Source organism: Diabrotica virgifera, chromosome 9 (genome assembly GCF_917563875.1).
Source record: "Diabrotica virgifera virgifera chromosome 9, PGI_DIABVI_V3a".
Classification (NCBI taxonomy): Eukaryota; Metazoa; Arthropoda; class Insecta; order Coleoptera; family Chrysomelidae; genus Diabrotica; species Diabrotica virgifera.
The window spans coordinates 17,359,359-17,383,529 of record NC_065451.1 but is presented as its reverse complement, the minus strand read 5'-3'; the positions used below and the strand labels follow the sequence as shown (position 1 = coordinate 17,383,529).

Sequence of the window (24,171 nt, the reverse complement as noted above, 5' to 3'; positions counted from 1 at the left end):
CAGGTAGACCTAGAAATAGCGCCATCGGGGGATGGCAGGAGACAGATCTTCAATCAAAACGAAACGGTTTATTTTCTATTTTTACTAATGCCTTACTCTGTATTAGAGTACAAAGACTCGTTTCATATAGGTTCTCTGAATCGCATGTTGGCATATTTTCCTAGCGGTGCTTATTGATATTTTCATATCTGGGTTACAGAGAACTTGAATCAAGTCGACATTAATTTCAATTATTCCCCGTTAGAGGGCGTTCTAACCTTACTCCGGTATAAATAGTTTTATTTGGTAACGAGAAATACGGTAGTTTTGATGTAAATTTGTCTTCTTGCATAGCCTTCTTGACAACAGGTAGACCTAGAACTATCGCCATCAGGGGATGACAGGAGACAGATTTAAATCAAAACGAAGCCGTCTTTCTATTTTTACTTAACAATAATGTTGGGTTTTTATGTAAGCAATTATGTGAGTTAAGGAATAATATATTTATAACAGATCTTAACGCTAAGGAAGGAAAACCAAACGGCAGAAATAAAAAGGCTAATCAGACGTGCATTCGGTAAACTAAGCTACATTTTGAAAAACAAAAAATACCCGCAATATCTTACAACGCGAATTTTTATCCAGTGTCTATTTCCTGTTTTCACATATGGTTCCCAAGTTTGAACACTTACAAAGAAGAATATCGATAAAGTGGCCAAAGCGCAAAGATCGATGGAAAGACAGATGCTGCATATAAAATTTAAAGATCGCAAAAGAAACCTTTGGGTCAGAGGAGTAACCAAAAAGAAAGACGTTAAGGAACAGAAACTCAAATGGACATTTGAAGGTCACACCATCCAACAAGCAGATGAAAGATGGAACAAGCAGATAATCTACTGACGACCATGAGAACACAAGAGAGGAAGAGGAAGGCCTCAGATGAGATGGAGTGACGACCTCAAAAAGCATGCCGGATCACCTACAGTTAATACACGGTGTTTCTAAATAAGTGCGACAAACTTTAAGGGGTAATTCTGCATAAAAAATAATGACAATTTGTTTTATAAACGTATGTTTGCTAATTTTTTCATTTCCGAGATACGGGAGGTTGAATTTTTTCTTAAAAACTGACGATTTATTTATTGCTCTAAAACCAGTTGAGATAGGCAAATGAAATTTGGTAGAATTTAAGAGATAGTTATTGCGGGTTTTTTGACAAAAAACTAAGAATTTTATATTCACAATTGGCGTGCATACGGATATAAACATTTTAGATACAGATATCCCGTATGCACGCCAATGGTGAATATAAAATTCTTAATTTTATGTCAAAAAATCCGCAATAACTATCTCTTAAAACCTACCAAATTCCATTTGCCTATCTTAACTGGTTTTAGAGCAATAAATAAATCGTCAGTTTGTAAGAAAAAATTTAACATCCCGTATCTCAGAAACGAAACATTTGAAAACATACGTTTATAAAGCAAACTGTCATCATTTTTTCATGCAGAATTACCCCTTAAAGTTTGTCGCACTTATTTAGAAACACCGTGTATTGATGAAGAACATGTCTAGTTGTTAAAGTACCTAACTTTTTTACTATCCAACATAAACGAATGAATAAAAAAACAGAATGTTAAGAAAACCTGAGGCTATAGTTGGGTTTTAATTTCAGTATTTTATAAATGCTAGAATATTCCACAGGGTGATGCGAACTTTGAGAAAAAAACACAGTTTCATTCGTACACCCGACATACAATGAAAATTTACCTGTTTAGCAACAATATTATTACATCGGTATTCTTCAAGAATCAGGCTATAACATATTAAAAAAATCACTTAAATCGGCCATCAGGTTTAGGAATTACTAGACATTAAAAATGACCAAACTTTTAAGTGGGCCGATTTCTATGCACGTAAGTTTATAACATTAAACAGAAAATCCTTTACTGCTAGGATTTTTTTCATTTTTACGAACAATTTTGTTTATGAAATTTACGGAAATAAAAGGCAGATATCGAGCACTGAGTTTATTTAATCTTGCCCATTTAATCTTGTCTCATAGTTGGGCAACATTAAATAAACTCAGTGCTCGATATCTGCCTTTTATTTCCGTAAATTTCATATATTCGAGCATTCATCCATTTCCAATTTTGTTTATGTCCAGTATCTGATTCTCAAAAATAAAACGTCTAAGTTATCTTTTTAAACAGCTGTACAAATTTCCAAACAAAAACAAATCAAACAGTCTTTGGCTTTTATATAAATATGTTAATTACTCTTACTTATCTAAATGATCTTACTTCTGAGACTTGTTAGAGTTTGCTATCTCCTTCTAAATGTAGAAGAAAACGGATTCACAAACGGTAACTCTACCATTCGTTAATTGCTACAGTGGTATAAAATTTTGAGATATGAAATGTCAAAGTTCGATTCAAAACGGGGTTCATAGTATCGAAATAACTAATAGAGTAAAATCTATGTCATAGTTGCCAATAAATTATTGCAAAATCCCGTATCTTAATCGTATTAAAAATTTATTTGTATTTGAGTGATGTCATTAAGTTTCGAGAGATAAACATACTGAATAGCAGATATAATAATTAAACGTACCACAGATTAACATATATTACTTTCTACCTGGGCAGGAAACTTAACCACACCACTTACATACAAATGACTTTGTAATAAGCTTAAGAGTAGGTTTTACTGCAATAATTAGATGGCAACTATACCTCACTTGTTACTAATATTAATGGTTGAAAAAGTCTGGTGGTGTGTATTGCCGTTTGTTTATGTCATCATTCTCACCACGTAACAGCTATAGATATCTAAGTATATTGCACGTATAAATACATTCTCATGTAACGGGAAGTGTTCCAAAATTTCTACAAGGTAACAAAAGATTGTGTTCATTGGAAATTTTTGCTTTTTCAGATCTAATATTTAGATTTAATGAAGCAAAGCTTTTATATCGGCGTTGTATTAATTTTTCTCTATAGTAAAACGCCTAGAAAATCGTCACGACATAAGTTGGAAGAGTCAATTTACGCGACAAAGGGAGTCTGTTAAATCATGTAAACATTTCATTTAATTAAGGACACGTAGTAGTCGGAGAAGTATATTTATTTGACCAGGTGATTTCATTATGCGACATTTCATTTTGTAAATAACATATATTTATACATATAGTATTATTTCTTTGTGATATTGAAATTGTCCAATGAACAATAGTTATCACTTAAGAAAAATCAATTCCATAGTGATGATCGTGCTAAAAACACGTTGTAGGTATGATTAAAATAAACAGAAGTCTAAAATGTAAGTATCTTTGAATATTTTCAGTAATTTTAATGAAAAAATTATCAAAACTGGTCATAATGTTATTTTGGGTTATATTTTAGGTATTAATATAAAAAATACAGAAAACATACTTTGGAGAATAGATCTCCAAATCTTAATAAAAAAGCACAGGAGATAGATAAACGAAATTGTTTGCGGACAAACACATTATACAGAGTTGGGATAAAGTATGGAACCAAGCAAATATCTTTGAAACGAAAAGAACAATATTTATGAAACTTTGCATGCACGTACAGTGATGCAAAAGGAATCTGATGACATATTTTTTGTTACTACTCCACTTCCGGTTTCACCGGAAATACCCTTAAATTATTTACTTTAAAGGGGACACCCTGTATATTTTTGCAGATTTTAAAAGAACTATTTATTTTTAATTCATAAATAGGTACCAAGTTTGGAAGAAAAACTATTAAAACAAGAAATAAATCTATTTACAGTTAAAAAATAGGTTGATTTATTTACGTTAGACCAATGATATTAAAAATAAAAAAAAATAATTTTAAATGTTGAAAATGTTTGCTGTTCACCTCCTGACAACGTGCAAGCCTATAAATAAATTCGTGAGTCACTTTTTTCAAGATTTCTCCACGTATTAGTTCACATTCATCAATGTCTAAAATCCTGCAAGCATGTTGGTCGCCTAACATAAACACGTGATAACCCCAAAGAAAAAAATCTAACGGGTTGAGGTCCGGAGAACGAACGGGCCACTGTATGAATCCTCTACGTCCAATCCATCGATTTGGAAAATTCACTTCCAAAAAATGAAAATTCACCATAACCGATTATCATTAATATTTCAATACGATGTTTTTCACGTAAGAGGATCGGAACGTATTTCCGGCTGCAATGCTATTCAAGTGGGGATTCATTTTTTTCAAATCCTGAGAAAACTAATAAATATTTTTGAAAAATTTAAACGCAGAATAAAAGATTACGTTATTAGCGAGGGCCGAAAGTCCCTGAGAACTTCTATAATGTTTATTTTAATAAGTTACAGGGATGAAAAACTAAGAGAAAAGTTAGTGTGATTTTTAATTTCAAATATCTCATTCAAAATAAACTTTTTATTTATTCTAAGGGACTTTCGGCCCTCGGTAATAATTTAGTCTTTCATTCTGCGTTTAAATTTTTCAAAAATATTTATTGGTTTTTTCAGGATTTGAAAAAAATAAACATAATGCCGTGGTAATATTTTCCAAATCTATCTTTGTCTTACAACGCACTCAGCCGAATATAATATTGTCAGCATATATTGTCAGTCAGACACTGACAATCAGTGACAATTCTAAATATTTGACATTGCATCGGGAATATGTTGAGTTATTGATTAAATATTATTGATAAATAATTTATTTAAGACGTGAACTTAATAAAAAGTTATTTATTGTGTATTATTTGTGGAAGATCCAAGCAGAGAATACATCAGGATAATATATATTCTGTGATCCAAGTATTTTGTTGTTAAAGATGTTCAAAATTGTAAGCGTTCCATTTCAATATATTATTAAAAAATCACTTTAACACTTTTCCTCTTTTCTCGATTGAGTATTAGTTTTTGTTGTACAAATAAATTATTACAATCACTGAATACATAGTTAGTGAAAAAATTATCACATTTATTAACTGAATTAATAATTTGCAATTATAAAAATAACAGTTATCCAAGAACATTCAAAAGCCATCTCTTTAAATTAATGATGACATTTTCAAGTAGAATGACATTCTAGTAATGTTTACATATCCATACCAATGTGAATTTTACTACACGTCATTTGCCGTGTAAAGACAGAAAAAGTAGGGATTCACGTAAAATATTTGCGAATTATGTACCCATAGCCTTAAATGAACCATTTTTAGCACAATTTATTTCTGTCAATTGGTTCAGTAACAGTTTTACCTACTATACTAAATTCAAATAAGTCATGCAGTGCACGTAAACAACAATTTTAGTCTACAGTATAGCTGGTACTCGTTTATTTCCTATTACGTTTTATTAATACAAAAAATTATCTACAGACACTTTTTACCAAATTTTTTCTACCAAATTTAGTTTAGTATGTATGAATTAAAAAACAAGTTCTTTTAAAATCCGCAAAATATACAGGGTGTCCCATTTAAATTAAATAAGTTAAGGGCATTTCCGGTGAAACCGGAAGTGGAGTAGTAATAAAAAATATGGCAACAGGTGCCTTTTGCGTCACAGTACTTGCATGCCAAAGTTTCATAAATATTGTTCTTTTAGTTTCAAAGATATTTGCTTGGTTCCATATTTTATCCCAACCCAGTATAGGTAACCGTAAAGTGGCAATAATTCAAACCACCAATCATGAGATGATTTACTTCAGTCAGTGGCTACTGTAGTAACCACCTGGCAAAAAATATATTTTATTTATGCCTGAATCAAGGAGATAATGTTGAATTTATAAAAGGTAACTTTATAAACGACAAAAATTCAAAAAATATATCACACATGAACCAATTTTTCCTGCATTAACCTCGAACAGTCTTTATTGCATTAAAAATGTCCACACCAGCAATTATTGTCGTAACAATAACCATTTTTATATTAGAGTCTTTGAAAATGTGAATATTTTCAATGAACACAATTGTTTGTAAATATCTAATATAAGTCAGACCAAACTTGCTCAAGAAACATACTAATTTAAATCAAATAAACCTCATTATTTTCAAATTACTTTCCTTTTTTACCTATTGAATTAAAAAAAAATAGATTTTTGTTTTTTTACTAATTCTCCTTGGTACCATACAAATAATGTCCTAGAATGTCATTAAGAAATTCGAAATAGAACCGAAGGTACGGCTGTATTTATAACGGCACCTACCTGAGCTAAATAAAATTCGTTTGTATACGACAACGCGTGCGATGCCTGACCTGTGCAGCTGCAACTCGACAGTTGGTTTCTAAAACTTTTAAAGTAATTATATTACTGAAATTTATTGAAAATTATTGTTTTAAAATTTGGAAAAAATGCCTGGATCAGGAGGTCGCCTAAAAGACATTCGAAGTAAGGTGACGTGTGACGTTAAAATATAATATTAAAAGAAAAGACAATTTAAAAGAAAAATGAGGAAATTTTTTGAGGAAATTTATTAGGTATACTTTTTTAAGCTTGGGTTACAATAATATGGACTTTCAAGAAGTTCCGGGAATATTTTAATGATAATAACTAAACGATATTGAAAAAAGTAGAAAAAAACGTAAAACGTCTTAAAATATCCTCTGAAATGTGCGATGTTGAATTACGTTTGACAGTTTCTCACAATTCAATCTAAATGAATAAATTTTAGATTATTAAAAATTAACTTTAAGTTAAGTTAAAAATTTAAATTAATATGATTAAATCTAAGTTCATTTGTGTTATTGCAAAACAATTTTTTTGTAAACGTCCAAATAAACTTAATACAATTCCATTTGCTTGTTTTTTTATACTATGAACAGATCCACAAGTGGCAATCATCCAAACCACCAAACACTATTTTACTTATCAGAAGAGCTAGTGGTTACTATGGTAGCCACGTCACAAAAATATTTGGGGAGAATTTCATAAAACATATTTTATCTATGTGCTAATGGAACAATTCGACAAAACTCTAGACTGAAGTTGGCTTTGTTTTGGATACTTCTTGAGTTTCTTGGGTTCTAATGGTACGTATATTTCTTAAAGCAAGTTCCGGACTGACTTAATCGTAGGTAAATATCTCTACATCATATATCTATATGATCTTTCATCTAAAATAAACATTAGACGTATCTATAAATAATAAAGTACAGTATAGTTTATCACCCTGTGTTCTATTTACAACATTGTTCCCTTTTATCGTCTAACCAGTCTTTCTAAGTACTATGTAGGAGCGTATCCTAAATTTTTTCTTTGCAAGAATAAGTGTATCTCTCTAAACGTAGGCCTATCCGTGTCTTTCCTCCTCCAACACTCCAACATTAGGTCGTAGATGTCCTTATGGGTGGTAGGACGAGGTAGGTATTTGAATTGGCCATCATCACAGTGTAAGCGTGCCAGGTTTTCCATCACCTCGGGGTCGGTGAGGAACTCGTACGGTTGGCGGCGGCAGAGCGTCAGGATTTCCCAGAGCGTCACGGCGAATGCCCAAACGTCACTTTTCGTTGTGTACCTACAACAGGATAATCAACATTAATATTACACATACAACAATAATCATAATAAATTAATTGTATTTTGAAATAAATAAATAAACTTACTCACAACCACTATTAGTTACCCCAGACGACCTGTTTCGCTTTCTATAATAATACCATAGGCGTAACCAGGGGGGTGTTTTGGGGGTTGTAACCCCCCCCCCCCATTGGGATGTACTTTGAGCTCCATACGCTTAACACCATAGCCCTCAGAGACCTTCCAGTAGTTGTAACCCCCCCCCCCTTTCAGGTAGTTGTAACCCCCCCCTTAGGATCATCCTGGTTACGCCTATGATAATACACAAAGCATCATCAGGTCTCGGTACAGTAAATTACCGTACCGAGAGCTGATGATGCTTTGCATATAATTTGCATATACTTTGTAAATAAAAGTAATTGTGAGCAAGTCTTATTTGCTTATTTAATTTGCTATGGACTCACATAAACAACCTATCAACATTTGAATTGTATTTTATTACATTCAGATAAATGCGATTATTTGGTCAGTCAGCTATCTCAAATTATTGGATAGAAATCAGGAAGCTCTTTCTTTCCAGAAAGGAAATACTTTGTAAGGAGTGATGGTATCAGACAGGCCGACAAAGAGAGAGAGAGAGAGAGAGAGAGAGAGAGAGAGAGAGAGAGAGAGAGAGAGAGAGAGAGAGAGAGGATGATTTAAATAAAAATTTAAGAAAACATATGCCTAAATTTGCAATATTAAATTACAGAAAAATCTTGACAATTTCATCTTGAATATGTAAATAAAGTGAAATTCTTAGCAAACATTGATATAAAACTAAAAATAATGAAACCAATAAAAGATAAAAAACTGAAATACATACAAAGGTCATACAAAAATCAAAATTATTAATATTCTATTACAATTTATTGGACAAAGAAAAATCTTTTTATTGGACAAAGAAAAAACACATTATTGCTGGAAGGCATTAAGATCTTGCACCAGCATTTAGATTTTAATACTTCCAATATATTTACTGCTACACACTGTATTATAATTGATTTTTTTTTTTCGAAAAGAGCGTACAACTTTTTTTGGAGATGGCTGCAAGTCCAATTTCTTTATGTATTTTATCAAAAACTATAGGTTTATAGACTTAAAATGAAACAAAGCAAGGTTTATAAATAATGTGAGTAACTGAGTTCATTCAAAAATGGGAGAAACATATTCAGACCCCCAAAAACGTATGAGTTTCTGGGGATGTCATAAATTCACTCTCAAGACTCTAGGGCAAATTAATAAAAATTAAAATTGAAAAAGAGATGACAGATGTAGAAAAAAAAATGGCTTTTTTATAGGCAGATCCTGTATGGACAGCATATTTTATCTAACGCAGATAATTTAGAAAAGATTGGACCTTAACCTTTCAACTGACAAATGGGTCTATTGAATAAAAAGAAGTATTTGCTTTTACTTACAAGTATTTAAGTATTTACTTAATATTAATTGAATAGAGTCATTTTTTTAATGCTTTATTCAATTAATATTAAGTAATTACTTAAATACGAGGAAATAAAAGCAAATACTTCTTTTTATTCAATACACCCAGTATCTAATCTGACAGATCATACATATCTGACAAAGGCGTACGATAGTGTACCACTATCTATGTACCAGTATCTATGGAAACACAAAAATATATAAACGCAGTACAACAGATTTACAAAAATATGAAGGTACACATTAAAACTTGAATCAAAGTAGGTAACTAGAGAAATTCCTATTAAGGGTCTAAAGCAAGACTGCTGCATGGCACCTTCACTCTTCAAAATATGTCCATATGAGGTGCTCTCAGTGTGGGGAAGAAAGTTCTGTAATATGCGCATCACATTCGAAAACTAGAGATTGAACACGATACACTTCGCTGACGACCAAACCATTCCAGTTGAAGACAAGTGATGTAGACTATATGCTTAGAAAACTCGTAATATTCGTTCTATAAGAAATAAAACTGACGAATTATTTTTGTTTCTAGGGGAATTAGGATTTCCCCAGATAGTTGCTGTGTTACAGAACACTGGCTTGAAGTCAACGAGCCTTTTTTTGTAGAGAAATATACCACAATTGCTAGGTATGATCGTCCAAACTCAGCTCATGGAGGCACCCTAATTCTTTCTGCAAACAATGATTTTTCTCTGATAACAAAATATGACTTTTTGTTGAATAAAGCCTTCTTTGAATTTTCCTTAGTTTTTAATAAAAATCTTAATCTTTACATTAGTTGCATCTATAGATCACCTGACTCTTCCGTGGAACTATTTTTTCAGAACCTGCTAAATTTGTTAGATGACTTGCCTCACAAAAGCAGAAAAATTCTATGCGGAGACTTCAAAATAAATTATGCTGCTGCTTGTGCTACCCAAATGTTCTTGGTCAACATGTTTGAATCATATGGTCTCTCAATACACGTTAATTCTCCTACAAGGATTACAAAAACTACATCTACCATAATTGATTATATTGTCTCCGATTTCTCACCCCTTGATGTCTGCTCTACAGTTATTAATGCGGAACTATTGGATCATGAAGCAGTATATACGAAATTTAACATCTTCAGCAAACCCTCCTCGAAAACCCGACGTTTATGTAGGATTTTTTCCGCTCGGAATTTTCATAAATTCCAAAATTTATGTTTAACTTCTGACTGGCATTTTCCTTCTACGGACGTGGACTATAATTTCAGTGATTTTTTGGAGAAGCTTGTCTGTATCTTCAATAAGGCATTTCCTTTAATTACGATTAAGCCAAAACGTCGCAAACCCTGGACTACCAAAGGTATCCGCATATCAGCAAAAAATATGCGTTCACTACTTTATATCAAGAAATTTACTACCAACGTCTCTGTCACTCAATATTTCACCAATTACAGAGTCACATACCTAAAACTCATCAAATCAGCTAAAAAGCCTCATATCAAAATCGTCTGGGAAGCTCCAAAAGTGTTGCAAAAGAAACTTGGTCCATAATAAACGATCTTCGAAATATACCCACGCAGCTCAAACATTTGCCCTTCCAAACCCTGAAAATCTAAACGAATACTTCATTAACGTGAGTAAAAATATAACATCAACTATTCAGTCTCAACAAGATCCCATTTCCTATCTCCCTAATTCAGAAATTGTCTCGAATTCATTCTTTATAAGACCAATCTATAAATCTGAATTGATCCAAACGATCAATAGTATCAAAAGCAAATCATCTTGTAGTACTGATGGACTATCCATAAAAATCTTCTCAAATCTCACAGATAATGTGTTAGAACTCCTCGTGTCACTAATTAATGATTCCTTTGAAAACGGTAAATTTCCAGAGTGCCTAAAGACAGCCATTATTATTCCTCTTCATAAAGGTGGCGAAAAATCTAATGCCTGCAACTATAGACCTATTGCCCTACTACCGGTACTCTCCAAAATTAATGAGAGGCTCATAAAAATCCGACTTATGTCCTTTCTCTTTGATAACAATATTTTATCACAAAATCAGTTCGGCTTTTTAACTAATAAATGTACAACTGATGCCATGTTTTCTGTACTTCACGAGGTTTACCAAGCACTAAACAATAATCTTTATACTGCCACTGTTTTCTGTGACTATTCCAAAGCTTTTGATTGTGTAAATCACAATATTTTAATTAAAAAACTTAATTTCTATGGAATTCGAGGTATTTCTTTGCATTGGTTTAAATCTTACTTAGATAATAGGAAACAACTGGTTAGAGCAAATGATACTGACTCTAGTCTCAAAAAAATTGTATGTGGAGTACCACAAGGTTCAGTATTGGGTCCTCTACTTTTCCTTATCTTTATAAATGACATCACTAATTTAAAAATCGATGAAAAAATTTTTCTTTTTGCTGATGATACCAGTATCACTTGGAGCAACTTAACTATTGCAACTCTTCATGCAACTATAACTTCTGATCTTCTTACGATAAAAACCTGGTCTGACTCTAATTTACTCTCCTTTAACGTGGATAAAACGGTAGCATTATCATATAAAGGTGCCCTTCAACTCCTGCTTGTGAATAGCAGCCAGATCTCTACCGTTGATTCTGTAAAATTTCTTGGTATTCTTTTAGACAGCAACCTCAAATGGTCCGTTCATATCGATTTGTTAAGTAAGAAACTCACCTCAGCCTGCTATGCCATAAGGTCTGTTTCGAAGGAACTCAATTTAGCATCTTCTAAAATAACATATTTTTCTTTATTCGAGTCTCATCTTCGATAAGGTCTTCCTTTTTGGGGGTCTAGTACAGCTGCCCAATTTGATGTTATTTTCAAATTACAAAAAAGAGCAATAAGATATCTGTTTGGCCTCAGAAGAACAACCCATTGCAGAAGTTACTTTAAAGCTCACGAAATTTTAACCCTTCCATCTTTATATATTTTAGAAACTGTTTGTTTAATTCGTAAACACATGCATGTCTTTCCAGCAAGGCCTCATCATGACTACTCCACCAGAAATTCAACTTTTGATGTCTATTTACCGATCCCGTCTTCTGAGTTAGTAAAGAAATCTATACTATATTCCGCAAAAAAACTATACAACCATATCCCTTTACAACTCAAATCTGCAACATCCTTTCTCAAGTTCCGTAAAATGACAAAAGCTCATTTATCTAAAATACCATATTATTCAGTGGAAGAGTTTCTTAACGACTAAGAAATCACAGTAATGTACAAGTAACTAAAGTGTATTTATCTATATTTGGGTGTCACATACAGCAGCTTAAACTTATTAGTTCCTTTGTTTGTGTTTTATTATATTATGTTGTATGTTCAATTTTGCAATTTATAGTAATTTTGCAATATATTGGTTTTTGTTTTTTTTACTTCCACTTTTTTAACTTGTTTATATTTTTTTTATTGACGATTTATCTAATTTTATAAAATTGTATTTGTTATTGTTATGTATATCTTTTTCGTGACTCTATGTTAAGCTTTGTCCATAAAATTGTATAATTTTCAGTGACAATAAAGCATATTTCTATTCTATTCTATTATAACTGGAAGATGAGTACACCTAGTGGGGCCTCACAAGTAATATACAAGAAATCAAGTACTTAGTTGCAGGAGAAAAACCAGAAAACCTACAAATTGAAATGGGAACTATAAAATCAAACCAAACCTTCAAATACTTGGGAGTACAAATAACATCAAACGCAGGCAGTAACCAAGGAATATATTCCTGGATTGGCCAAGCAAGATCAGACACTAGACAGTTACACGGACTATTGGGGAATAATAAAATAACAAAAGACAATAAAAGAAGAAATTATAAACATTAATATAAAGTATTCTGTTGTACTGCGCCGAACTCGGGGAAATAAATCAAAGAAACAAATAAAAAATTAGAGCCGTGGAAATGAGCTATCGGAGATGATGTTTCCGACTCATTAGACGTTAGACAGAATACTAAACTGGTATTAACACTTGAAAAGAATACCTGAAAATAGATAGCCAAAAATAACAGAAAAATAGACTCCGCCCACTAAAAGAAAACAGGTAGACCAAGACGGTCTTGGAGAGAAGATGTTGACGATGCAGTAATCGCCAGAGATTTAAAAACTGAATAATGCTTCAACAGAAAAGGATGGAAATTAGTATGCGAGAAATGGTACCAGCTGTAAAGGACTCGCCTATTATAATAAGAAGTTTAATAAAATATGATGTGTTTACGATTATTCAGTTAAGACTTAATTTACCACACAACGACATTTTTTCAAGCAGTTGCAAGAAAAAGCCATATAATAAATATGTCCTGTACCTGTCTGTGGGTATATTTAATTTTGTTTTACCAATATATCTGTGGCGACACGCTTCAATTACTATTTTGCTAATTTTAATTTTTAATAACTTTTTCAAAATGAAATAATACGTCCCATTTTAAAATTCACAAACCATATGCATAAAGGGTCTGTTAAATTTTAAGAAACGAAATATATCAGTATTCAGATAAAATGTCTTCTCAGCTTTTAAAACACGAGATGTTGATGGCCTGTTCAGTTTATGTATGGGAAACGCAAATTCCATAATAGATTACGCGACGGTAAAGGGCCAGCCTCCTTATGCCCATAAATCAGTCTTCAACTTCTTTAAAAACCAAAAAAATGTAAAACTAATGTTTTTAGTTCATCCACAGGCAGTCTGACACAAACCCTCGCCCCGCAAAGAATAACAAACCCTCTTACGAGATATAAGCACGCCTTTTTAACCAAAAATAAATATATATATATATATATATATATATATATATATATATATATATATATATATATATATATATATATATATATATTATTGTTCGTTGTCTTACACTTATTATAATTTCATTTAATTGTTTCCGTAAACCACCAACGGAACATATCGGTAAACTCTGCATACGTTTTTGTTAAGTTTTATAGTAGTACTTACCTAGTCTGATAAACACTTTCCCAAGCCATCCATCTAATCGGCAACGGCGTATTGCCGTCAACCTTATAATAATCACTAATATAGAGTTCGTTGTATGTACCGAAGTCACAAATTTTAATCTGGTAACCCTTTCCTATCAAACAATTCCTCGTCGCCAGGTCTCTGTGGACGAAATTTAAAGTTTCTAAATAGTGCATCCCGGAGGCGACTTGCACTCCCATGTAGAGAAGGCAGTCGAATGACAGCGACTTAAGTCCGTACGGTAAGGTGGACGTGTTGGAGGCTGCTACGTGCGTCCTTAAGAACTGGCAGAGGTCTCCGTGGTCGAGGTACTCCATTATCACGCACAGTGGTTCGTCTTGGCTGCAGACGCCGAGAACTCTAGCTATGTTCGGGTCTTCTAAGGCTGCTAGTATTCGGACATCACGGTAGAAGTCTTTCCTGCAAAATAATTAATCAAAACGTTGAAACTACTAATACATCTACAGAATATTTTTTACTGTTTGATAATTTTGAAAAAATTCGGTCAAAATGTATAACCCTGTTCTTATTAGGTTATGATTCCCATTTAGATTTAGGTTTTTTAGGATATAAAGATAAGGTTTATTAGCAGTCAAAGCTGCAAAATAGCAAAAATTAAAATTCAAAATAAGTTTTTTTTTCATCAAATATACTTTGAAATATTATTCCTCTTTCGTTCGTATCAGCTTTGAGAGTTAAATAAAACTATACTCTAATATTTAACAACAAATAAAATAATCTCACCTTTCCTTATCCGTAGCTGTTTCTCCTAAAAACTTGATAGCTACTAATCTGGTTTCAGTAGACATGTTTGAAGAGAATTCGTTTATTCCGTCTGCTTCAGCGATATAAACCTAAAGAAATCACACGATTAAACATGACCAGATTAAACAAAAAAAACTTATATGCCAAAGACTGTATTTTGACAACAATATAGAGGCAAAAATTTTCTTCACTATTCATCTTTTTATTACTCGTAGTTGTATGTATCCCATATATGTCCCATGTTATTTGTTTCTTCTTTAGTAACTGATTGGCAGTATGTAGTGACCATAGTATAGTATTGACGTGATTTACCAACTTTGGTGGTAGAGACACCGGACTAGGTTCTGATGAAGACTCCAGACAGGAAGTCGAAAGCTCCACAAAGAATTGCTAATGAACTTTTAAAATGCGGTGGAGATAGACTTCACAAAGAACTGAATATCCTTATAAGTGAAATAATAAATACAGGAAGAATTCCAGAAGAATGGAGAACCACTCAAATGATAGCGTTATTTAAGAAAGGTGATAGGTCAAACCCCAGTAACTATAGAGGGATTAATTTACTGAGCACTATACTGAAACTCACAACAAAAATACTTATGGAGAAAATAATGACGTGCATAAATATATTGGATGAACAACATGGATTTTGAAGTGGAAGATCATGTAACGATGCAGTTTTTGTGATAAGGCAAATAGCGGAGAAATCGTTAGAATATATCATACCAGCCTTTTTCTGTTTCATAGACCTAGAGAAAGCGTTTGAGAGAATCCAATTAAAAGATGTAATACACCTACTATATGACAAAAAATTACCACTGGATATCATAAAACTGATATAAAACATATATGTAAGAAATAAAACAGAAATGAGAGTCAATGGAATAATAACAGAACCCATAGAAACAAACACAGGAATCAGGCAAGGAGATTCACTAAGCCCTCTACTGTTTAAAATAATGTTGGATGCAATAATAAAACAAGTAAAGAAAAAGAGGATACAAAATGGGCAATAGAGAGATAAAAATACTCTGTTACGCTGATGACACCGTGTTAGTAGCAGAGTGCGAAGACGACCTACAAATATTATTGCACGTGTTCAACATTAACGCAAAAGAAATTAATAAGAAAATATCAGTCCAAAAAACAAAAAGGTTAGTAATTGCCAAAGAACCAATAAGATGCAAATTGAAGTTAGACAATCAAATTATACAACAAGTAATGACTTTCAAATATCTGGGAATTAATCTATTAGTCGACAACAATATCGAAGAAGAGGTAAAAGACCAAATAATTAAAGGCCAAATAATTAAACTCATTTTTTATTTGTAAAATTAAAATCTTGCGGGGCTCTAAACGTATTTACATGCAATAGTCTCACACCCTAATCATTTTTAGTGTTGATTTCAATTTTATTTTTAATAATTTAGAAGAAGAAAAGTATTTACCGTTCCAAAAGCCCCTTCAGACAATTTGGACAACATTCTAAGTCGATGCCTAGGGAATTCCATAATTGTAGTACCATCCAATCTTTTTCTTAATGCTGTAATAGCTTCTTGTTGGGTTGGAGACTACAAGCGACCATATTATTAATAAAATATAACGAAAAAACAACCAAAACATAAAAACCAAGAAGAAAAAATGGTTTATAATATGAAAAGTAAGTGTATAGAGTTGTGTTGTTGCTAAAAACTACACTGAACAATATAAATCAACCAAAAAAATTTTAAAAATATAAAACAAAACGTACCTGTCTTCCTCTATCATCATTATGGGTACTTTTTATGGACATTCGTGGCCCCTTCGATGTTACACTGTTGAGCCTGCTTCTTGAAACAGGTAAAGTGTTCTGCTCGGACTCTGAGAGCAACGGTAAATTGCTTCCTTCTGGGATGACATAGTCATAGTTATCTAAAAAATAAGAACAAAATTTAGAATAACAATAAAGTACTCCGCACAAACCTTATGGAAATTAGGTCCCAGTGGATTTCGTTCATACTTTGGGAAAATACTCTTTGAAGCATCCTGATAAAAAGTTCTCATGGGCACAACTCAATCGTATGAAGTATTTTCAAGATATAGAGGCACAAACTCGGAAAATTATAAAATTTACTGGGTATTCCAATTCCCTGAGTTACTGGTTATCTGGCAACATGTAGAAGTTTGGATCAAGGAAAAGTACTAGTAGTCTAGGATTTTTCCCTGGCTTATCCAATGGCGACCTTTACTTTGACCTTGACCTTCAACGGACGTCATCTTCTAGAGTTTCGAGGGTTTTCGGCATTAAATTGATATAATTAGATCACTCATGGGTTTTTGGGATCGCTAAACACGAATATGCCATCAGAATTGACCTCCGGAGGACTTGGTGGCCAGGGCCACTGCAAGCGACGTCATCTTTTAGAGTTTCGATGGTTTTCGGCATTTAATTGATGCAAATGAATTACTGGAGGGTTTTTTGAGGTCGCTAAACACGAATATGCCACCAGAACCGACTCCCGGAGCACCTGGTTTCCAACATCAATGAAAGGGGCTCCTAGAGTTTCGAGGGTCTTTGATAATACATTAATTCAAACGGATTAGTTATAGGTTTTTGGGGTTGCTGAACACGAATACAGACACAGGAGCATATAATAGTGAATAATTTATTAGTTTATATCAATATGCAATCCTTTTTGGATTTTGCTAGAAAGGTCACCTATGGATATACTGCGAACGGCAGCTAGATGGTTGGTGGAGAGCGAGTCATGGGTTCGAAACTAGCTTTTCATAGATCAAGATCAAATTTTTTAAGGTAAAATGAATAACACTGCTTGAAAACTCACTGATTCTAACTGATGAAAATGAGCTATTACTAAGAATAAATAGGTATTTATCTTAGAGATTGATATAGAATTCGTATCACTATTATTTATCTCTAAGTAGAAAAACTATACCTACTATAGTGCGATTACTGTACTTAACAAAATCGAATAGACTCGCTAGAGTGAAGTAGGTCTGACCCTGAAGAGAATCATACCAAAAGTATCTGTATTACATTCAGGAAATTTACAGCCATCCTAAGAAAGTAATAGTGACATATGGCCCCTTTCTCTCTAATTCCGAAAATTACCAGCTAGCGAATATGCCAACTTTCTAACCTTTTGAAATCTATTAATTTAGAAAGACATTTCATCAAGCCCAGAACAGACAGACATTTGTCATATTGATCGCCAACTTCAATCGAGAAGGCACTTAGGAGGAGGAGGAGGAGGAGGAGGAGAAAGAGGTTCGACGAAGAAAGTATAAAGTGTCTAATTCGGAGGCTTTGGTATCTAAATACCCGCGGAGCGAGAGGGTTGAAATCTTTTTACAATTAGATTTCTTAAGTTGCGACAAAAATCGCGTTACGCCTTCGCGAATTCACGAAAGCAAAAAAGGCAAAAAAAAAAGATATCAGAGCGCATAGATACATTAGCGTATCGGTGGTGTGTTGAAAGAAATTAAAAATTAAAAATTAAAAATTAAAAATTAAAAATTAAAAATTAAAAATTAAAAATTAAAAATTAAAAATTTCGAAATTAAAAATTAAAATATTAAAAAAAATGTTGCAGAAATGATTAGTGGTTTGAGCTACAAGTTATATAGAAGAATATTCATGTGTGTATCATGCCATCATTATTTTTTCTTACCTGCTGCAATAGGGTACTTCTTCATCGTACCCTGGATGGTATTCTGCATTTCCATGACTACAGGACTATAGCTGTAGTAAGGAGCAAATTTCATCGCTTGATATGGTTCTTGATATTCGTTGCTTTCGGATATATTGCCAGGGTGAGGTAATGGAAGGGTTGATCTAAGACTAGACTTCATTGTTCCGTGACTCATTCGATAGTCGTCGATTTCTGTTACTCCGTAAGCTTCGATGGAGCTACCTTTTTCACTCAGACCTACGCAATTAAAAAGAAGAGTTACAATTTTGAAATCGATCTTAAGAAGTATCAGTAATATATAATCCAGAAATAAAGTCCTTGACATTTTATATTTTAGTGCTATGATCCATTATTTTTTTCTTCTCTTGCGTTCCTTATGTATATTATCGTCATTATCCTGATCATTCTCTATTCTACCAACAATTATGGTGCAGGTGCAGGCTCCCTTACATAGTTGTTTTTCATCTCTGCCACGATTGTCTGGTATTCGCTTCTCTGTGCCAGTTGTACCTCATTATTTCTTTATGTCACAGTCCCATGTTTGGACGTCGTTTTGGTCTCTGGATGTCTCTTGGATATCGCAGTACAATTCTACTTGACCATCTATGGTCAGTTCTTCGCGCTAAATGCCCCGCTCACTGCTGTTATAAAGATTTGATTCTGTGGATTACATTTTGTGGACAGCAAGCTTTGGACACAGGGCTTTCCAGGCCGTTATCCAGCGAACTCTAGTTATCAAGCATTAGAATATGAGAAGTCTCTACGAGCCCGGTAAGATACAAAACACAATACGTGAGACGATAAAGATTAATGTACCAGTTGGTCATGAATGCATAAGAGTTTAGTTTTATTTTCTCTATTGGTTACTCCACTTGTTTTAACTCCTTTCTGATACTTTCGTTATTTTTTCCAATCCAGCTTCGTCTTCCCAGATTATTTACTTTGTTATTTCATACTGTTGAAGATCCGTTATTGTGATGCTAATTACTATATTTAATACATACATACAGAGATATTAATGGTAAAAGCAGTATATAATAAAATATTGGTATACTTACACTTACCATACACTGATTCTGGCTGAAGGTGAGGTATCGTATTGTTGGGAAAGCCGATGTTAGACGAATTAGGACTTCGAAAGAATTTCCTGTTTCTAAATCTATATATGAGCAACACGAAAGCTCCGATAATGAGTATTGCCAGGATTAGGCCTACAACATAAAATTAAAAATATTACTGTTGTGTTTAAATCTTATTCATCTTCAAAAACTATTAAACAATACTAATAAAATGAGTAGTTTTGTACATGTGAGGCACTTTTTGGTTTAAACGTACTTATCTAAAAATGCTACGACCAACAAGATAGTTATGTGCCTATCATCGAGTACAAAAAGGCTTTCGATAAGGTACAACATGGAACATTAAAAATCAAAAACATTGATGGTACAGAGCTAGGTATCATAGAAAACTTGTATTGGAAACAGAAAGCTAAAGTCGATTTTGACATATGTAAGAATTTTTTTATTTTCCATTTACTAAGGACATTTCTGTAAGCATTTCTTTGACTTTAGTAGCTAGTTTCTTATCTGCCTAAAAGAATCCGATTCCACGACCTTGCTATCCAGCCAAAACAAGAGTAGCCGTCCGCAAACGAACAGGTTATTGCTTACTCCTTTTAAATCTCCATTGTCATTCAGTCTTACTGGTCAAAGTTTAGTTGCTTCGTAGACTAATCGATTCCTATTGTTTCAACTGGCCACAAGTTTTAAAAATCCGTATATTTCCCTTTCACCCAAAAGTCATTATCCGCTGAGTAAGTAATTATTGTTTCAAATTTGCTACAAATAATGTTCAATAGAATTTTATGTACAATTGTAGACTTGCTAGTTTACGAGATACACCGCGAAAACCCTTCTAAAAACTAATATCCAGAAGACATTAGTTTTACTGTATTGTGTATAATAATTGCAGAAATACTAGTGTCTGTGTGTGTTACAAGTGAATATTTTAGTCTGTTGACTTTTAAAAATATTCCTTAATTAATTTAGCAGTGTATCAACATAAACTACCGCCAGAAAAATTCGTATTCGATATTAAACAGTGAGTCTTTTGATATTTCCATAAATCTACCATTCCCATTAGGTATTCAAAAGCCTCTTTATGGATTACACTATTACCTTGCAACCATAATACGCACCTATCAGTATAATAGCTATTATCGTCGGTTCATTGATTTCATTGGGGACCGGAATTTCAATTTTGTGATCGTGTTTGTCGTCATCAGGCAGATCCACTTCCGGTTTTGCTGTGCTGGGCTCAGGCTCGACGCTGTAGTTTCCGTGGGCGACAACAGAATCAAAAGAAATCTCACTAATTAAAATCCATTTTGATGCGAAATATAGGCGCAGTTTGACGAATCTGCCGACTCGATGGTGCAGTTTTATGGATACGTTTCTGGAGTTTTCGAATATTCGGTCTTCGATGTATTCGTACGTGATGGGCTCACCTCTGCCGAAGTGTTTGCCTCCTATGCTAAAAACAACTTTGGCCATAGAAAATACCTAAAAAAAAAACAAAAACAATAGTTAGACGATCTATAAAAAGATTCCTAAAATATTTAACATTTATAATACTACGAGGTATTAGACAAGGTGATACTATTTCACCAAAGTATGTGAAAATGTATTCAAACAGCTTGACTGGGAGGAAGATAGTCTAAACATTGATGGTGTACGTTTGAGTCATTTGAGGTTTGCGGATGACATAGGATTATTTAGTACATATATCAAGGAACTGTAGCAAATGTTGAAGGAATTAAACCAGCACTGAAATAAAATACGTCTCAAAATGAACCTTCAGAAAACAAAAATAATGAGCAATTTACAAATTAATCTTGTTATTGACAACGTCAATCTTGAAAATGTAGACCACTACATATATTTTGGACATACCATTAAAATGGGCAAAGAAAACCAAATAGTTGAAATAAAAAGACGCATACAATTATTGTCTTGGGTAGCTTTTGTCTTAAAGTTAAGCTTTATTTTGAAGAATAGAGATATACTAACATCTCTAAAACGTATAGTTTACGACAAATGTATCTCACCTGTAACTACATATGAACTGGAGACCATGGGCTTTACAAAGAAACCCTTAGAACAGCCCAGTACAACCAAAAAAGCGATGAAGAGAGACATGCTAGGGATTAGTTTGAGAGACAGGATTCGAAGTGTGGACATTTGTGAAAGAACAAAGATTACTGATGTCGCAGAACGTATAGCAAGGCTCAAGTGGCAATGGGTCGGGCATGTTGCCCGAGATAATCCCAAAAAATGGACACAGAGATTAACAAACTGCAGACCAAGAGAGAACAGGCGAGGAGTACGCAGACCGCAGAAGAGGTAGACAGATGATATCAAGCAAGTCGTGGACAAGCAATGGATAAGAATTCCGAAGAGTAGAAATTTGAAACAGAGAAGAATACTACGAGGAGAATTATTTATATTTCGCACCTACTAATAAAAATATTATCTGATAAAAAGTTATAGAATAATTTTGCTTACCTGAACTTCTTTGGTAAACTGGTTATTGCAATAAATATGTACAGCGGAAAATTCCCTAACTCTATCAAATTCAGCTACTATTTCGACGGGCTTGTTGTGTCTGGTTTCGTTCTTCCACCCGACCCACGTCTGCCCGTCGTAGAAGTCGGTTTTGAAGTCATCGTGGCCAAACTTGCCATCGGTAAGCTGACCAAGACCTTCTCTTAGATTGTTGCCATCCCATTCGCCATCATATCTGAAAATAGAATAATTATAAATAAATAGTGATAATAGTGATAAATAATTATAAATAAAAAGTGAGACAAACGACATGACAGAAAAAAAATGAATCCTTGGATCAAAACTGTCAAAAAATAAATACGTACATAAGAAGAACCAGAAGTACAGAAAGTTGGAAACTTATTAAATCTCTTAGGACCAACGACAAGAAAAAATATTTAATCTTACCAATTTCGTTAGAAACATGGGACATATACTTCAGTAAACTGTTACAAGAAGATCGAGTGGAATTCAAAATAAAAGAAAATAACCAAAACATACGCGTTGAAGCATCTCCTATAAGAATCACGAAAAAGGAAGTAAAGGATATCTGTACTTTATTCAAAAACAAAAAAGCACCCGGACCTGGCAATTACCCTTAGAACTAAAAAAATATGGAACTGAAAAACTATATGAGCACCTGACAATACTCTTTCAAAACTGCATAAACAAAGTAGAGGTTCCAGCCGAATTTAAAACCTCTACCATTTCAACTTTACATAAAAAGGAAACAAACAATATTTCGACAATTATAATAGCAGTTACTAGTACCATTAGTAAAATCTATGGGAAAATGGTCAAAAATAGAATAGAAAGAGAATACACTGATATGGAGGCAGAAGAACAGGCGGGTTTTAGAGCTGGTAGATCGACCATAGACCACCTTTTTTGTATCACTCAACTTATAGAAAAAAGGTTGCTGTAGATCAAGAAGCCCACTTTTTGTTTGTTGATCTTAAAAAGGCCTACGATAGCATCCCCACAATAAGTTATGGAACACTCTAAGACAAACGAACATCAACTCAAATCTCATAACAGCAGTGGAAAAACTATATGATAACGCCAACGCCAAAGTTAAAATAGGAACGAATGTTTCCAAAGGTTTTGTAGTAGACAAAGGACTGAAGCAGGGATGCTGCCTAGCGCCGACACTTTTTAAAATAGGTATATCTGGAACAAGCATTAAAACTTTGGAAGGGGAAGTGCAGCGGCATGGGTATAAAATTAAATAATAACAACCTGTACTGTACACTCTATGTTTTGCTGATGATCAAATTGTGATTGCTAACGAATATGACGATCTGGAATAAATGACTCGAAAATTAATCAAAGAATACACAAAATGGGGATTAGAAGTTAACATAGATAAAACAATGTACATGAACATCGGTGGCAACGAACAGAATCTAGTTTTAAACGACGGACAACACATTAAGTACAACAATAAATATTCTTATTTGGGAGTAGAAATCACGGACGACGGCAACTCAGATCAGGCTATAAAAAAAATTTTAAGGCACTCGTGGGAGTGCCGACAGAAGTGAAAACTTCTTATAGTACCTATATAAATTACGAGCTCAATGCTTTTACCCCATCCTAAAAGAAGTGCTATACCTATATCATATACGATATACGCGATGCGTATACCCTATGCTATTTTTGTATACATACACATAATTTATATAAATATGTACAAAATTTATTTCAGCGAAGTGATGACGGTCGCAAATTCAATACTTTTTCCCCATCCAAGAAGTGCACAACGTCGCTAAAGAAATTTTCAATTCAAAAATTTATTTCATCGAAGCGATGATTGTCGCTAATTTAATACTTTTTTACATCGAAAAAGTGCACAACGTCCCTAAATAAGTTTCACTTCAAATATTTATTTCGTCGAAGCGATTACGGTCCTTAATACTTTTCCCCCATCCAAAAAGTGCACAACGTCCCTAAAAAAGTTTTCACTTCAAAAATTTATTTCGTCGAAGCGATGATGGTCGCTAATTTAATAATGTTCCCCATCCAAAAAGTGCACAACGTCCCTAAAGAAGTTTTCACTTCAAAAATTGATTTCGTCGAAGCGATGAAGGTCGCTAATTTAATAATTTTCCACATGCAAAAAGTGCACAACGTCCCT

At 33.4% G+C, this 24,171-nt stretch overlaps 1 protein-coding gene across 1 annotated transcript in view; it reads right to left on the bottom strand.

Annotated features, from left to right (window-relative positions):
* Window positions 1-1,340: 1,340 nt before the first annotated feature.
* LOC114332819 (epithelial discoidin domain-containing receptor 1-like) overlaps window positions 1,341-24,171 on the bottom strand; it is a 442,381-nt gene continuing 419,550 nt past the window's right edge. The window contains exons 5-13 of the mRNA XM_050662058.1: window positions 21,996-22,230; window positions 20,630-20,993; window positions 19,491-19,643; window positions 18,412-18,669; window positions 16,491-16,651; window positions 16,189-16,311; window positions 14,720-14,829; window positions 13,955-14,395; window positions 1,341-7,497 (exon numbers count right to left, since the gene is read on the bottom strand). Of these exons, the coding sequence (XP_050518015.1) occupies window positions 7,209-7,497; window positions 13,955-14,395; window positions 14,720-14,829; window positions 16,189-16,311; window positions 16,491-16,651; window positions 18,412-18,669; window positions 19,491-19,643; window positions 20,630-20,993; window positions 21,996-22,230 (2,134 nt within the window). The 3' untranslated portion in view covers window positions 1,341-7,208. The remainder of the gene's footprint in view (window positions 7,498-13,954; window positions 14,396-14,719; window positions 14,830-16,188; window positions 16,312-16,490; window positions 16,652-18,411; window positions 18,670-19,490; window positions 19,644-20,629; window positions 20,994-21,995; window positions 22,231-24,171) is intronic.